Source organism: Elephantulus edwardii, unplaced genomic scaffold (genome assembly GCF_000299155.1).
Source record: "Elephantulus edwardii isolate Elephantulus edwardi_28Jun2011 unplaced genomic scaffold, EleEdw1.0 scaffold00135, whole genome shotgun sequence".
NCBI lineage: Eukaryota > Metazoa > Chordata > Mammalia > Macroscelidea > Macroscelididae > Elephantulus > Elephantulus edwardii.
This window is the reverse complement of record NW_006399885.1, coordinates 2,574,946-2,593,498: the sequence shown is the minus strand read 5'-3', so window position 1 is coordinate 2,593,498 and position 18,553 is coordinate 2,574,946. Positions and strand designations below refer to the sequence as shown.

The 18,553-nt window shown below is 40.4% G+C and overlaps 1 protein-coding gene across 1 annotated transcript in view; it reads left to right on the top strand.

The window, feature by feature from the left end:
• The window catches only part of MICU2 (mitochondrial calcium uptake 2), a 137,966-nt gene that overhangs the window by 107,260 nt on the left and 12,153 nt on the right, over window positions 1-18,553 (top strand). Inside the window, exons 7-9 of the mRNA XM_006894107.1 lie at window positions 3,386-3,451; window positions 13,396-13,493; window positions 15,145-15,316. Coding sequence (XP_006894169.1) covers window positions 3,386-3,451; window positions 13,396-13,493; window positions 15,145-15,316 — 336 coding nt within the window. The remainder of the gene's footprint in view (window positions 1-3,385; window positions 3,452-13,395; window positions 13,494-15,144; window positions 15,317-18,553) is intronic.

The following is an 18,553-nucleotide window of genomic DNA, read 5'->3' as shown; positions in this document are numbered from 1 at the left end:
GGAGAGGGGTGCAACAGTGAATGAATGGAATTCCAAAATCTCTGTAGATGTTCATTGAAATGAAAAATAAAGAAATTAAAAAAAAAAAAAGAAATGTGCCCTGGACTTAGAGGTTCAGGACCATAAATATTCCCAGGAAATGTCTAAGTCAGTTAGCATAACAGTCTATGAAGGCAATGTTCTCTGCCCTCCTTCAGTGAATAATGGCTGGTCCTAAAAGCCGGAGCAGCCAGTTAAGAGGGAGAAAGTCAGAGACCCAAGGAAACACTCCAAAGGACTCATGGGACACTCCAACCACAGCCTCCAAAGGAACACACCAAAACAGCCTCCAGAGGGCTCATGGGACATGCCAACCCAGCCTCCAGAGGACTCATAGGATGCACCAATCACAGCCTCCAGAGGACTAATGGGACTCACCAACCACAGCCTCCAGAGGACTCGTGGGATGTACCAATCACAGCCTCCACTAGCCTGAGACAAGAAGAGCAATATGGTGCCCAGTTCCAACTACTGACCTTTCTGATTGAGCTCACCTTAGAAGGTCCACACAGAATGGGAAATAAATGTAGAAAACTCAAAATTTTTTTCTATAATTTTATTAATTTTCATAAACATTTACAGAGATTTTGGGTTTCCATTCATTCATTGTTGCACTATTCAAAATTATTAAAAAGGCCAGACTTGAGTCCACAGAGTTATCTTCTTCTTTAAATAAATAATATGTCCACTACCATGTTTAAAACATTTCAACAAAAAAAGACCAGACTTACCAATATGATAGTGGCAGGTGGAATCCTTGAGACTATGACCCTTCGTTACCTTCTCAGCCTGGAACTGAACTCAGAGATCATCTTTAAGCCAAACAATAGCCAGGTCTATCAAGTAATAATAACACTTCCTAAAGAGAGTTATATCTTGGTAAAGGTGAAATCAGAGTGCTCCTTGGAGCAAGGATGGCCAAGCTTTGTCTCATATACTTTGGGCATGTTGCTAGGAGGGGCTATTCCTTGGAGAGGAACATCATACTTGGAAAGGAGGAGGGTATGTGAAAGAGAAGAAGACCCTCAGTGGGGTGAACTGACACAGTGACTACAGCAATGAGCTCTAGTGTGTGAGGAGGTGTGAGGATGGCACAGGATAGGATAGGGTTCAGATCTGTTTTCATAGGGTCCCCATGATTTGTACTCAACTCGACATCACTTAGCCACAGTAACATGTATTCCTCCAGAGTATATAACATACATGAGTGCCCATACATGCTCTTCAGAATAATCACCCACAGGAGGCCAAAGAGGCAACATTTGAATTTTTAAAAAAAAGTTAAAAGGGGCCAGGGAAGGGGAGTTCTGGTGGCCTAGTGGCAAGAAGCTGCACTGCAATCCCAGAGATATATGGTTCAAATCCACCAGATGCTCTGCCGGAGAAGGAGGGGCCATCTCCTGTACCAGTCAGATCAGATTTGACGGTGCACACACACAGAAAATAACAAAAATTTTAAAAAAGGAAAAAAAGGGGTAGGGAAGATGGAAATAGAAACAGTGCAGAAGGAGTATTGTTAAGTTATGCAGTTACAATCCATGTCAGGAAACAAAACGATGTATAAATTATTGCCTGAGAAACTAATTTTCTCTAATCTTTCATCCAAACTACAATAAAATATTCCTAAAAAAAAGGATAAACATTTTTTATTTAATTTCTTTATTTTTCATTTCAATGAACATCTACAGAGATTTTGGAATTCCATTCATTCATTGTTGCACCCCTCTCCCCCCCCCCCACCCCCCATCCCCTGTTTGCTCCTCTCCTTCAAATGCAAAAGAAAAACTTCCTCATTGGTATGTAATCCCCCACACACATCCCCCAATCCCCAAATATAATCCACTCTGCAACCCTCATTCCGTACTCTTAGGATAAACATAATGCCCTAAAATATAAAATATTCTCTCCCCCAAAGACTTCAATGTCGTAAACAAATTTCATCCAGTTTTTCTTAGTCTTACGCCCATCCTGATGTCAGCCTCATTCTAAAACAGTGGCACCATATAGCATTTGTCCCTCTGTGACTGAGATACCTCACTCATCATAATGTCCTCCAGGGTCACCCATTTTGAATAATATTGCATGAGTTCCTTGTTTTTCAATGCAGCATAATATTCCATTGTGCAAATATACCACAGCTTCTCTACCCACTCGTTTGTTGATGGGCATTTGGGTTGTTTCCAACTCCTTGCTATTGTAAACAAAGCTGCAATAAACATGGGTGTGCATATATCTGCTTGGATGTCAGCTATGGTCTCTTCAGGGTATATTCCCAGTAGTGGAATTGCTGGGTCAAACGGTATCTCTATTTGCAACTAAAAAAGGATAAATAATAATTAAGGTGTTGGACTTGGTGATAGGCCCTTTGACTTCAACTGAAAACGAAAGACAAATATAACGGTTTTAAATTTTTTTCCCTTAAATAAGAATGCTGGTGTTGGTTGAAAGGGTTGGCTGAAGGATTAAGAGAACTAAGATAAACCATTTGCATAGAATAAACAGCCGAATGTGAAAAAATTTAGAGTTTAATTGGAGCAACTCACAAGCTATTACCAAAAAACAGCTTTTTAAAAAACTAGATGAAGAATTTTCTCCTAAATTAGAGTTCATAGTTGGAATCTACATTTGATGTTTTTTATTCTATTTTTTTATTTGCTTTCCATTTGAGGATTGGTACAAATGACTGAAAGAGGTAGGTTTTATAATATATTCAATTTCAAGGGTTTTTAATTCAGAGAATATAAATTATGATAACACCTCATAAATAATGGAAAGGAAGAACATGACCTAGTTTGAAGGCTATTTATTTGAAAATATGACCATAAACTATCAACGATAAATTGGTAGTTGAAGAAAATGAATTAAGATTAAATGTACTCTTGCAAGAAGAAACAAAGTAAACGTGTAGCTTTTGTTGTTGTTCATTGCTGTCTAGTCAAGTACAACTTATAGGGACACTATGAACAAAACACCTGGAACCTTTCTATAACTGTCCTCATTTATCACAGTTCATAGAGTTTTCAGAGGCATGTTGTGTAGGAAGTGAATGCCACTCCTGCTTCCAAATAGCCAACCATAATGATAACTTTGTAATGTGTGTTAATTCGGATATCTGTCTCTGGAGGAGAACTAGCCAGATAATAATAATAATTTTGAATCCGTTCTCTCCTTTAATTCTTATAGAAACTAAGAGAAAAGATAACATTCGAAATTATAATGCAGAAAATATTTGTCTAACAGCTAACTGATTAGCTTATTAATATTTAATAATACTTTGGGTCTGTTTTTAGACTGTTCTGAAAATCTACTAGCCATGTATGTAAGTTTTTGTTTGTAATCTGTTTAGCTGCAGAAGATCATAAGTAAACAAGATGACTCGAGGACAGCTACACCTGATGAAGCAGAATGCCAGGTATGTGCAAAGAAATATTTACAAGCAGAATATTATTACTGCTCTTTTCTGCTTGTTCAAACAGGTATTCCTAGATAGTTAATGAGATTAGTTAGTAATTTCATTTTTTAATATTTTAAATAAATGTGCCACATGCACATTGTTCATACTTCAAAGGATACACTAGAATATAGAGAGTAGTTTTCCTCAGAGCCACATCATTTTTCTCCCTAAGTAATAAACACTCTCATTGCCCTGCGTGTCCTTCCAGGTGGACCTGGACATAGCTGAAAACCTAACACTGCAATTTTTTTGTTTGGTTTGGTTTTTTACAAAAGCATCAAAAATCTTTCCTTTTCATTTTTTTCCATTGTTACACATTTTCTTCCCCCTTTCTTTCCTCCTCCCCAACCCCTCTTCACAATGCATCCCATGTTCCAGATTGTTATCATACATATACTTCCTTATCATATATTCCTTTCAGACAGTTCTTCCCTCATCTGATCTAATAGTGTTCATTGTCTATCCACTCCTTTGCCATTCTCTCCCCATCACCCCCACCAATCTGTTCTTTTTTTATAATAACAGTGTTGTGCAGTACTTGTCCTTTTGTGACTGAGATATTTCACTCAGCATTATGTCCTCCAGACTCCCCCATGTTGAGTAATGTTTTACAAGTTCATTTTTCCCCACTGCTGCATTTTATTCTGTTGTGTGAAGGTACCATAGTTTTTTCTATCCATTCATTTGTTTATGGTCACTTGAGTTGCTTCCATCTCTTTGCCAGTGTAAATAATGCAGCAGTAAACATGGGTGTGCATCCATCTGTTAGAGTGGTGGCTCTAGTTTCTTTAGGGTATATTCCCAGTAGTGGAATTTCTGGGTCAAATGGTATTTCTATTCCCAACTTTTTGAGGAAGCACTAGACTACCTTCCATAGTGGTGGTATCATTGTACATTCGCACCAACTGTGAATAAGATTTCCAATCTCTCCACAACCTCTCCAGCATATGTTGTTTGCTGCCCTGTCAAGACTTACTGCAAGCTATTGTAGTGATATCTTGTGATATTGACATATAGACAGACTAATACATCAGTAAACTAGAATAAATTATCCCACGCGCACTGTCAATTTTCAATAAAGTCCTCAAATCAGTTAATAGAGAAACATCTTTCAGCTATATTTCGGGTTTTGTTTGGGTTTGTTTTTCTTAAGGTCTTTCAATAATACATAGTGGTAGTGTTGGTGTATCATCAAGTCAGAAGCAGCTCACATCTGACCCTCCAGAGAATTTTCTAAGGCAGTAAATTGTGCAGGAGGAGATTACCATCTTTTTCACCTCAGAGAACCTAGTGAGTTTGAACCACATACCTTTGTGTTGGCAGTGCAGCTCCTTACTACAAAGCCATCAAAGCTCCTGTTATGTAAATAAATGTCTGTATTTTGCCTTTTAATGCAAATAGTAGCATATTAACATTGTTCCACTCTTTTCATGTTCTTGTTATGTTCCATAGAGTAGGAACCGACTCACAGCTGATCCTCCACTGGGTTTTCTGTAAATCACGTGGGAGGAAGTGGGTCATCTTTCTCCTGCAGAGCAGCTGGTGGATTAGAACCATGTGCCTTTGGATTGACAGCACAACTCCTTACCTCTAAATCATCTTTTTAATGACTGCATAGTACTATGTTATGTGGCCATGCCAATTTTTTAACCGCTTCCATTTAGAAGACCCTTTCACTATTACAAATACTGTTGCAGTGATTTTATGTTTTAAAGAGTGACTACTTCAAATTTTGCAAATCTGAAACATGGGCATGCTTAATCTATACAGGTGGGTGTGTAAATTGCTAGGATTTTTCCTGAAAATGCATTTGAATTTACATTTATAGCAATGATCTTATAGCCAAATTTAGTTGTGCTTAAATTCACATTTTTTTAAAATTTCCTCTGTGTGTGTGTGTCTGACTTTGAGAAGAATGGGAATCCCAGAACACTTGATCGTGCTAATGAGAAACCTATACTTGGACCAGGAGGCAGTTGTCAGAACAGAGCAAGGAAACACTACATGGTTCAAAATTGGGAAGGGCGTACGCCAGGGATGCATCCTATCTCCATACCTTTTCAACCTGTATGTAGAACAGTTTATCCAGGAGGCTAGGCTGTATGAGGAGGAATGAGGGGTCAAGATTGGTGGAAGATCTATCAACAATCTGTGATATGCAGATGACACAACCCTGCTTGCTGAAAGTGAGGAGGACCTGAAGCACTTGCTGCAGAGAATAAAGGACTGCAGCCTCCAATATGGATTGAGGTTCAATGTCAAGAAGACAAAGATTCTCACCACTGGGCCAGTTGGCAGCATCAGGACCGATGGTGAAGAGATTGAGATTGTTCACAGCTTTAGTTTGCTTGGTTCCACAGTCAACACTCTTGGCACCAGTAGCCAGGAAATTAAAAGACATATTGCGATGGGAAAGTCTGCTGTTAGGGACCTCTCCAAAGTACTGAAGAGCAATGGTATCTCTCTGGAGACTAAGGTTGTATGATACAGACCATGGTCTTTGCTATCACTTGTTATGCATCAGAGAGTTGGACAGTGACTAAGGAGGATAGGAGAATTCATGCCTTTGAGCTGTGGTGCTGGAGAAGAGTATTGAGGGTACCATGGACTGTTAGGAAAACAAACAGATTCATCCTGGAAAGGGTTAAACCGGTGGCTCCTTGGAAGCAAGGATTCTGAGGCTCCATCTATCATACTTTGGACATGTTGTAAGGAGGGACCAGTCCTTGGAGAGGGACATCATGCTTGGTAGGGTGGAGGGATGGTGCAGGAGGGGGAGACCCTCTATAAGCTAGATTGATTCAGTGACTGGGGTAATCGGGATGGGTGTATCGGAAACGGTGCGATTGGCACAGGACAGGGAAGAGTTTAGGGCTACGAGTCGCAAGCAACTCAACAGCACATAACAACAACAACATTTTAACAAAAGTTTACAGAAGACCTGGATTTCCATTCATTCATTGTTGAACATTTTCCTCCCTATTGCCCCCTACCCAGTTTGCTCTTCTCTTTAAAAGGACTCTTTCATTGTTGCACAATTTTCTCCCACCCTGCCCCAGTCCACTTTGCTACGCACCTCTTATTCTGGATTATTATCATGCAAATAATACCTAATTATATATTTCTTTTAGACAGTTCTTTCCCTCATAGATTTAAATGCAGTGTTCATTATTTACCCCCTCTTTTTTAGTTTCCCCCAACCCCCATGTCAGTCCTGTTTTATAACAGTAGCCTTATGCAGTATTTGTTCTTTTGTGACTAAGATATTTTACTCAGCATAACGTCCTCTAAGGTCACCCATTTTGTATAATAATTTATGAGTTCCTTGTTTTTCAGTGCTGTATAATATTTCATTTTGTGAATATACCACAGCTTTCCTATCCATTCATTTGTTGATGGGCACTTGAGTTGCTTCCATCTTTTTGCTATTGGGAACAATGCAGCAATAAACATGGGTGTGCATATATCTACTTGGGTGGCAGTTCTAGTTTCTTTAGGGTATATTCCCAGTAGTACAATTGCTGGGTCAAATGGTATTTCTATTTCCAGCTTTTTGAGAAATCCAGAGTGGTTGCACTATTTTACACCCTCACCAACAGTGAATAAGGGTTCCAGTTTCTCCACAACCTCGCCAGCATTTGTTGTTTGCTGCTCTGTTGAACTTTGTTATTGTTACTAGAATGAGATGATATCTCATAGTTGTTTTTTCCTTTCTCTCCCATCCACACCGTTGATGGTGTTCCCTTTTCTTCAGTGTATATATCATAACATTCATCTCATGTTAATTTTTTACTTGGGTGTTGTCCTCTGGGATAGTAAGCATCATGCATCTTTAAGATTGTGCGACGTTTCTGACATCAACTGAGAATTCAAAGATTCCCAAGACTTCCTTTATTTGGGTCAGCACTGAAAGTTTCAGGGTCACCAAGATCTCTCTCAGGCTCAGTAATGTTCCTGAACTCAGCTATGGCACTTACTCACAGTTAGGGGTTATTGTAGGGAAAGGATACAGGTTAATACCAACTAAAGGAATTGTTGCCTGGGGCTGACTCAGGAAGGGTCACTGGTGGGACTCCCACTTGTCCTCTGCGACCTGACAAGGATGTGGAGTGTGCTGCTCCTGGGAGCTCACCAGGGCCTTAGTGCCCAGTGCTGGATCGGAGCTTGCTAACATACAATTGCAGATCCACCTGATCCCACATGCATGTATATGATTAAATACAGTGTTGCAGGAATACCCCTTTTTTGTCTTACACTCCAGTTTATCAAGCATTGCAAATAGTTGCTTTTTTTAATTTTACAAATTGGGGTTTATAAAAGATTTATAAGCATGGGAGAGGCTAGAGAGCATTTTGCTGAGTGAAGTAACTCAGTGTGCTAAGGACAAATACTGCATAAGACCATTATTGTAAAGGTAGAAAGATAACTAACTAGTCAGATGTGGATGGAATTCCTAAGGGGCAAAGAGAGGGGGCTAAAGGTGGAAAGGAGAAGAAATCATGAGTCACAGAGTTTGGTGGGTGGAGGGAGGGGGTGATAGAATTAGGATAGATCTAGTGAGGACCTGAAAAGATGAGGTGATAGTAGGAATAGCTCAGTGGTGATTAATTTTATAAAGCACAATGTATGAGAATGATCATGTGAAGTACAATATGAATGAAGGAATGTGTGAAACACAACATACATGAATGAAACACAATGTATTTGAATTTTGTATGTAAGCCAATATAAAATGAACAAAAAAGGACTGATAAGCCTTTGTTTCTCTGAGGTGTGAAGGAGTGGCACTTTTTTAATGAGGGTGGTGCAGACATATATCGCAAAAAAAAATTTAAATGCAAATACCCTTTGACCTGGTAACTCCACTTCTAGGAATTTATATATGAGGTATTAAGTGCTTCAACAGAAATATATGCCAGTGTTTCAGAGAGCAATGTCATAGGAAGATGCTTGGAAACAAATGTATATCAGCAGGAAATTACCTAATTCTGTGATGGCAGGAAGTCTTGGCTGGCTCTCATGTCAGATGAGGAAGTTCCTTTCTGTTTAAAATGTGGAAGGAGCTCTGCTGGGACATTGTTAAGCAGTTGGCTGCTGACGGAAAGACCGAAGTGTGAACCCATCAGGCACTCTGTAGGAGAAAGACATGGCAGTCAAACACAAAACACATACCATACCAAAAGAATACAAACTGCCTGCTGCCAAGTTGGTTCCACCCTGGTGACTGAACTCCTGTGCATCTACCCCAGAGAAAGGAAAACGTTTTTTCACACAAAAACCACTGCATGAGTATTTATAGCAGCTTTAATTGTAATCTGTTGGTAGCTGATCTTTAACAAAGAGGTGATCCATTATATAGGGAAAAAACAGCCTCTTTAACAAAGGTGCTTAAAAAAACAACTATTTCTAGAAAATTAAAACAAGGTCCATACCACACACCATGTACAAAGAATGAGTCAAGGGCCTAGGCATAAAACTTAAAGTTATAATGATCATCCAAGGAATGTTGTTGTTGTTATTGTTGTTATTGTTGTTGTTTGCTGTAGAGTCAGAACTGACTCTTAGCTGACCCTCCAGCGGGTTTTCAGAGGCAGTAATTGCAGGGGAGGAGATGGCCCATCCTTCTGCAGAGGAGCTGGCAGATTCAAACCAAGTGCCTTTGAGATTGCAGCAAAATTCTTACCACTGGGTCACCAGAGCTCCCTCGTCAGAGGAATAATAGGAGCGAATTTAGGAGCTCTCCTCATAGCCAAAAATAACGATCGGCACAGACTCGGTTAGGTGATTGGGACCCTTTTAAAGTTAAATTTTTATGTACACCATGAGGTTTCTCTAAAAGAATAAAAAGAGAAGTTATGCACAAGGAAAAAAATATTTGCCAACCACTTATCCAGTGGGGAGCATTAACACTTCAATAAGAAAAGGGCAAACAACCCAATTACCAAATAGGCCAAGAGTGAAAATATACTTCGCTGAAGAAGACGCTCACACGACCAACAAATATATGAAAAGATGCTCAGGATCATCATTATTTACACTCAGTCGCGGCTGTTGAGGTGATTCTGACTCTTAATAACCCGTCATAAAGGGTCTAAATCTGTAAGTGGTGAGGGGATAGACTCACATCTCTCTCTCATGGAGACACTGGTGGATTTGAACTGCTGCAGAATCATTTGGAGAAACTAAGCCTTTGAACAGCACAGCTTGCTACAGACTATGCAGCCAGAGCTCCCCTTTGCTGCTGCTGCTGTTGTTGTTGTTGTTGTTGTATACCTTCAAGTTGGAACCAGCCCATAGCTGAGCCTCCAACAGGTTTTCAAAGGCACTGGAGGTTGCTAATCATTCTCTGGATCAGCTAGTGAATTCAAACTGCGCACCTTGGCTGCTCAGCTCTTTATCGCTAAGCCACCAGAGCTCCCTCATTGTTGTTGTTAATACGACCCATAACGACCCTATGAACAAAAGATCTGAACCCTACCCTGTCCTGTGCTGTCCTCACACTTCCTGACACACTGGATCCCATTGCTGCAGTCACTGTGTCAGTCCACCTGGTCGAGGGTCCTCCACCCTTCCTAGCATCATGTCCCTTTCCAAGGAATAGCCCCTCTTAGCGACATGCTCAAAGTATGTGAGGTGAAGTTCCAAAATCTTTGCCTCCAAAGAGCACTCACTCCAGCTGTACCCTCTCCAAGATGTACTCATTTGTTCTTCCACCTCTTCTCCAACACGACAGCTCAAAGGCATCAATTCTTCTTCTGTCATCCTTATTCACTGTCCAGCTCTCAGATGTATAGCAAGTGATCAGAAAGACTATAGACTGAATCAGATGCACCTTAGGCCTCAAACTGACATCATTACTTCTCAATAATTTGGAGAGGTTCCCTAACTGCAGCGTTCCCCAGTGCAGTCAGTGCATCTCCTTATTTCCTGATTACTGGTACTAAGGGTGTTAATTGTGGATCCAAAAAAGATGAAGTTCTTGGCAATTTCAATCTCTTCTCCGTCCATCATGATGTTCCCTATTTAGTCCAGTGGTAAGAATCTTTGTTTTTATTGTTAGATGCCATCAAGTCAAGTACAATTCACAGTGACACTGTGAACAAGAAACCCTGTGCTATCCTTATCGTCTTTGACATAGTCGAGCCCATTGCTGCAGTCACTGTGTCAGTTTGTCTTTCTCAGGGTCTTCCTCCTTTTGCTGACCCTCCCTCTACCTTTCCAAAGCATGATGTCCCATTATAAGGAATAACCTCTCTTAACAACATGTCCATCATATATGACATGAAGCTTCACCATCCTTGCCTCTAAGGAGCACTCTGGCTGCACTTTTTCTAAAGCTTATCTCTATTCTTTTGGCATTTAGTGGGACATTTGGTATTCTTATCCAACACCACAGTGCAAAGGCATAAATTCTTCTGTCATCCTTTTTCATTATCTAGCTCTCAGATGCATAGCAAGTGATTGAAAACACCACGGCTTGAATCAGGCTCACCTTGGTCTTTAAACTAGCATTATTGATCTTCAGTACTTTGGAGAGGTCCCTGACAGCAGAATTCCCAGTGCAGTGCATCTCCTGGTCTCCGGACTGCTGGTACCAAGGGTGTTGATTGTGGAAGTAGGTTGAAATCACTGAAAAAATCAGTCTTCTCCATCTGTCATGATGTTTCTTGTTGGCCCAGTAGTGAGGATTTTTTTCCTTCTGATTTTGAGTTGCAATTCATACTGAAGGTTGAAGTATTTGATCTTCTGAAGTAGGTGTTTCAGGTACTCCTCACTTTGAGCAAGCAAGGCTGTGTCACCTACATAATACAGGTTGTTGATAAGTCTCCTTCCAATCTTATGCCATATTCTTCTTCACAGAGTCCACCTTCTTAAATGATTTGCTTAGCATATAAACTGAAGAGATATGGAGAAAGGATACAGCCCTGATATGCACCTTTCTTGATTTTAAACCGTGCAGTGTTACCTTGCTTTGTTCAGGCAATAGTTTCCTAGTCTAGGATGAGTTTCACATGAGCACAGTTAAGTGTTCTGGGATTATCTCACCCCAGCAACAGTAGTTCAGTAACACGGCAAACAACAAATGCTGCTAAGAGTGTGGAAAATTTCAAATTCTCATACTTTGTAGATGGGAATGAAAAACAGTACAACCACATGGAAAGAAGTTTAGTGTTTCTTTAAAAGTTTGAAAATGGAAATACCATTTGATCCAGCAATCTTGCTACTAAGGCAATCAGAGCTGCAACATGGACTGATGTGTGCACTCGTTGTAATTGCAGCATGGTTTACAGTAGCAAAGAGATGGAAACAGCTCAAGTAAATACCCATCAACTGATGAATGGTTAAGGAAACTATGGTACATTCCTACCATGGAACATTACACAACACTAAAGAACAATTAACGATTCATGAAATACTGCTTTACATGGATGAATCTAGAGGACATTGTGCTGAGTGAAGCAAGTCCATCACAAAAGGACCGCAGTGCGTGCACATGGCCTTGAGCCAGCGCCACAGGATCCACTATAGGAGTGTGTGGGGCAGCTGACAGGGCTGGCACGGGGAGAGAAGGGAAGGGATCCCACCCACCCCATCCCATGCCAGTCTTTTCTGGTTAGTGAGGGGAGTGATATTTATGAGATCATGACATAGACACAGTTAGACATTGTCCAGACAGATGTGTGGTGCAGACCTGTGTGCATGAAACAAAAAGGTAGTCATTTTACCCAGTTTTAAATGTACAATAATTCCATGATACTAACTGCGTTCACCATGTGGGACTAATATCACCACTCTCTGTAAGCTTTTCCCTTGGCACAAGGATAAAAATAAGAGAACTGGAGAACTTAAGGAAGATCTGGAGAGGCTGAGATCTCTATTTCTGTCTTTTGTCTGATCTACCTTCTTTGCTGCGGTGTCTTTACTGACAAGTCCTGCTCTCTTTTCCTCACATCATGCTCATGCTGCCTAAACCTCCCCTTTGCTCTGGCAAGGCGCCAGGGACATTTTCCTTAATGGTGAAGTATTACATTATGACCCTCTTTTCTGGAGACTGAAGGGGTGCAGGTGGGAAGGGAAATTGACTGGACTGACTGCATTCCATCTCTGTCTCCTCCTCCATTCTATCCCCAATTCCTCTGCTCCCAAACACATACACAAAGCCCTTTCTACTCCCTGCCACCTCTGGTCAGTCCCACCAGGGCTGTGAGTCCCAGGGCTTTGTTCCCTTCTCACTCTGTTAACCTGCTGTTGACCAAACTGAATGTTTTAATGAGATTCTCATAATACAGTAACTCACCTCCTGCTGTTTCTGAAAAGCAGGGTTGAAGGCTGCACTTAAAAGCCTACTGGACCATCTTTCACCTGAACCTGCTGTTTTTCAGAACCTTTCCCTTAAACTTGTGCTTCTTGAGTGCGTGATTATTGCTGGTAACTGATTTTTTTTTATAGTGTTGTTTGTTTTGCCACTTTTTTTGTTGTTTATTTTATTAAAGAAAAGGAGGGAGGAGGAGAACCTGTGAGATATACAGTACAATTATATTATAGTTAGGTAAGGCAAATGCATTTCAGGTACCACTACATTTTAGTAAAAGTGAGAAGATTGTCCTGATATATGTCTCAGAAGAGTGAGTCATTAGAATGTGCCTGGGGTCATACTTAGACACTATTATTTTTTTAATTGTTCTAAGAGTTTGCTTACTGCTGAGTTCTATCTTGAGTATTTTAGCCTTGGCTCTTTTTCTTCTACAGAAGTAAAGAATAGCCGGAGAAAACATTACAGTCACTCTCTCATTTTGTATATATGCTGCAAGAAGCATATGTGAACGTTGTCCTGAAATTTCCAGTCTACGTGATCCACTTTTTCTTTATAATTATCTTAAGTTATTGTTGGTATTTTATAGGAGCCAAAAATGAAAGAATCTGAAGTTAACACAACTCTTCAGATACGATTCTTTGGGAAAAGAGGAGAAAGGAAACTTCATTACAAAGACTTTCGAAGGTAAATTACAGTATTTGTAATTATTTAGGGAAATACTGTAAGTCACAACTTAAAAAGCAGATTAATATATTCATTTCCCAGAGCTATAGACCATGTGTGTGGGTGTGTGTGCCGTTGAGTCAGAACTGACTTGTAGCTGATGACCCTCCAGCTCATTTTCAGAAGCTGTAAGTCACACAGGAGGAGATTACTCATCTTTCTCTCAAGGAGCTGCTGATGGATTCAAACCGCTTGCCTTTGTATTGGCAGCCCAGCCCTTTACCACTAAGCTACCATGTAATTAAATATTATTTGTGGGTCTGCTTAGTGTTAGTCTCTGGGGGGAAAAAACCCTATAAATTAAAATGGCTTTATCGCACAGGAAATTATCATCTCTAATGCATGTTGGAACCGACTCATAGCTGACCCTCCCATTTTACTCCCAGGAAATGCTTCAAACTGTCAGAGGGGCACCACCATTAAGTTAACAGTGCTATAGACTACACCCATATAGAAACCAGGCATGATGAACAGTTACCAGGATTGGGAAGGGCGGGGTGGGGGGTTTGCTTTGGGGACATCACATTTATGCACGTGGTGGTGGAGTGAGGGTAAGAATAGTGAGGACAGTGACACAACTAGAAAAATGTCCCCATCATCCCTGGGTTGTGAATGTACAGTTTGTTGGGTTGGCAGTCTTTTGTTTGTGTGTTTTCATTACAGTTTTAAAAAGAGGAAAGCCTGACCTGGACTTCTAGCCTGAGCCCCTTCCATTTTGTAGGCCCTTTTGTTCATGTGATTTACAGGCAGCACAGAATCACCAACACAGCATACTTTAACATGGCCAACCTGCAGGCTTTGAATTAACTTGTGGTGTCCCAAAGCTCTTCTGAGCTGAATTAGAGCGTTAAAAACACAGGTTATTCAAATTGTTTCTCAGGAAGACCAGAGCAGGTCATGAAAGGATAGGGGAAAGTTATATGCATTAACCAGGACTTAATTTGGAATAGTGTGACAGAACTCTGTGTGCTGGGAAACCAGTGATAGAAAAATTCTATTTTATGAACTGTGTCACTTTAAGCAGTAGCTTCAGACAGCTTGTGATATGAGGAGAAACAAGGGAGTCTTGGGCCCTGCAAGTAACCTGTCAATTCAGAGAGCAGAGCTACCTTTCAGAAAGAAAGGGGCCCTGGTAGGTTAGTCATAGGTTAAGTGTTAGGCTGGGAAATGAAAGTTTAGTGGTTCAAACCCACTAGCTACGCCTCCAATGGAAGGTCACCAGGAGTCGGAATCAACTAGATGGCAGGGGGTCAGGTGTATGTAACCAAATAGATGGGGGTTTGTCACGTTCATGCGGGAGACAGCATTAAAAGCTGCCATTCTGAAATACTAAGTTTCTGCTCCACACTGCTGGCTGCAGCTTCCCCTTGGTGGAGTTAATGCCAGGCCAGCCCCACATCTCTGCAGTTCTCCTTCACGTGAGCTGCACCATTCCTATTAGGTTTAGATGGAGACAGAGAGACACACACATCTCAGTGGTAGGATTTTCTTGAATGAATCATGAAATTAAAATCAAAATATAAGATCACTGTAATTATTCTGATGTCTTCACAGTATCAACGTTTCAATACTACCATGTCACTTATATCAATTTTGTGCTTTTGACATTTAGATTTATGGAAAATCTGCAAATTGAGGTCCAAGAGATGGAGTTCCTTCAATTTTCCAGAGGTTTAAGCTTCATGAGGAAAGAAGACTTTGCTGAATGGCTCCTTTTTTTCACTAATGCTGGAAATAAAGACATTTACTGGAAAAATGTGAGGGAGAAGCTGTCTGCAGGCGAGGTTAGTGGTGGTGGTGGTGGTGGTGGTGGTGTTGATTGCCTTTGAGTCGAGCACAACTCATAGTGACCTATGAACAAAAGGTCTGAAGCCCACTGCAACTATCGACATTTATCAAAGTTCATAGTTTCCTGAGACATGTTGTTTAGGAAGCAGATACCACACCTGCTTAGTGATACTTTTACCATGTATAAAATAAAGATGAACTAAGCAGTTAGACACATATTACTGAAATGACATCCACATTAACCCAGCTGGTGCTTCTTGTATCTAGTACGAAACTGCTGCCTGCCAGTGAACCACAGCCTGAGAAGGAGTCAGTGTAACAGCCACTTCTTATATTTCCAGTAGAATGTGAAATAAGAATGTCCACTACCAGGATGTAATCATAAGGTCACACAATTTGATGAGTAAAGGAAAGAGTGAGTAAAGGAAATGGGAAAGATCCAGTGTGAAAAATAAGTTATACAGACCAGGATAAAATAAAAAATTTATTTAAAAAAAAATAATAATAAGCATGGCTATATGGCATTTAAAGAGAGCTTTGGTGGCCTAGCAGCAAGATGCTGTGCTATAATCCCAAAGGCACGCAGTTCGAGGCCTCCAGCAGCTTGATGGAAGAGGGATGAACAGTCTCCTCCCGTACAATTAACTGCCTCTGAAAACCCGCTGGAGGGTCAGCTGTCGGTCGGTTCCGACTCTGTGGTACACCACCACCACCACCACAACATAGGACATTTAAAAAGAAAAAAAAAATGACCACTCCCATCACTGTGATCTAATACTGTTCTAGAAGTCTTAGTCAATGAAGATTAGTAAAATGAAAGATGAAAATTAGAGAGAGACATTAACTGTCCCATATACAAATGGCAAGTTAGAAAATGCATATGTGTATCTTAGGTGAATAAAAGAATAATCACAAAAATATTAATAATACTTACTGTAGTTGTGATATTTTATTCCATTTTCACTTTCTTGTTTTATTTCTTGATGCACTATGATTGTATTATGTGCCATCAAGTCAGAACCAACTCCTAGCTGACCCTCTGGCATGATTTCAGAGGCTATAAATAGCACAGGAAGAGATGGCCCAGCTTTCTCGAGCAGAGCAACTGGTGAATTCGAACTACCTGCCTTTGAGTTGGCAGCACAACTCCTTCCCACTAGGCCATCAGATCTCCTTTTTATGTATTAGACCTAGTTAATTTATTTATTTTGTAATATTCTCAAAACAACTCATTGCCATCATTTGGGGATCAAAACTCCAAGCAGACCCTCAAGCTGCTTTTTGAGGGCTATAAATTATACAGGAGATTGCCTGTCTTTCCCATGAGGAATGGGGCCGAGGGGGTGTGTCAGGCCTCCAGAGAGATGTGTGGTCCTTGGCTCAGTCCCTACAAACTGCACCACCACAGCACCCTTACTTTATGACGAGCTTGTATTTTCTTTATATCTCCTTTAAAAGATACTCCTCTTGTGAGGAAAAGCATAATTAAATCACAATGGGTGATCTCATTTATAGTCACAGTAGAAATACATAGCCATTAAAAAGAAATCTAAGAAGGAAAAGAGCTAAAAAGAAATGTATAAAGAAAACTTTACAATTCTGATGAATATAAAAATTACCTAACTATAGACCCACTAGAAAATACGTAGATAGGAACTCTTAGTCTTACAAAATACCACATAAGTTGCTTAAATTAGTCAATAAATGTAATTGTTACAGAATAGCCTAGGTTGTTGCAATTATAAGTTCACTCTGAAATCACTACAGTTTAACACAACACAGATTTATTTCTTAAGCATGCTGCTGTCCACGGTGGCCTGATCCCACTGGTCCTCTGGGTAGGACTCTGTCATCTTGTAGTTTGACCATCTAACAAAGCCTCCAGTGCTGTGACAGGAAGAGAAAGGTGCAGTGCGGGTCATAGTGCAGCAGTTAAATGTAACATGCAAGTATCACATGATGTTCAGCCATTGGCCAAATAAGTCACATGACCCCATCCATCTGCACTTACTAAATATACTATACTTTCATTTGTGCAGGCATAAGAAGAGGAGCAGATACTGGTGAACATTAATAGACTGAGTGAAAGTACTACCGAATTCTTGAGAGGGAGCTAGATAAACTATACAAAATTTATATGCAAAGAATTCCCGGATGTTAAAATATTTTCAAACCTGAGTAATTAAGAATTTGTTCCTGACAGTGAATTTGACGAATTACTTAAACAAAATAGAGTCCAGAAATAGACACATATATGCATGGGACTTTAGTGTATGTAGTTAATTGTAATTCATCTGCATAGTACAGGTTGTTGATGAGTCTCCCACCAATCTTGATCCCACATTCTTCATAAAGTTCAGCTTCTCAAGTGATTCGCTCAGCATGCAGATTGAATAGGTATGGCGGAAAAGGATAGAGCCCTGACCCTACACCTCTCTTGATTTTAAACCATGCGGTGTTCCCTTGCTCTCTTAGAACAGGAGCGTCCTTTTTTTTTTTTTTAATTGGTTTGCTTAATGAGACAACACTTAATTACCATTGCTCTTCAATACTTTGGAGAGATACATAACAGGAGAATTTCCCATTATACGTCTTTTCATTTCCTGGCTGCTGGAGCCAAAAGTGTTGACTGTGGAGCCAAGCAGACTAAAGTTGTTAAAAAATCTCAATCTCCTCACCATCCATCCTGATGTTGCCAATTGGTCCAGTGGTGAGAATATTTGTCTTCTTGATATTGAGCCTCAATCAATACTGAAGGCTGCAGTCCTTGACCCTCTGTAGCAAGTGCTTCAGGTCCTCCTCAGTTTCAGCACGCAGTGTTGTGTCATCTGCATAACGCAGATTTTGATAGATCTTCCCTCAATCCTGATGCCACACTTCTCCTCATAGAGCCCAGCCTCCCAGATAATCTGTTCTGCATACAGGTTGAAAAGGTATGGAGATAGGACACATCCCTGCTGTACACCTTTCCCAATTTTGAACCATGCAATATTTCCTTGCTCTGTCCTCACAACTGCCTCTTGGTCCAAGTATAGGTTTCACATTAGAACAATCAAGTGTTCTGGGATTTAGAGTTACTAAAATGACAGTTTGTTGTGTCTGTAGAGAACATTGTTCTAAGTGGTGCAACACCTGTCTGTCAGTTTGCTGTACTGCGATAACGTGAGGGTTGCTGTGATGTTGAAATCTGTGCCCTGGTGTGTCAAATGCCATAAATGTTACCCATGGTGGAC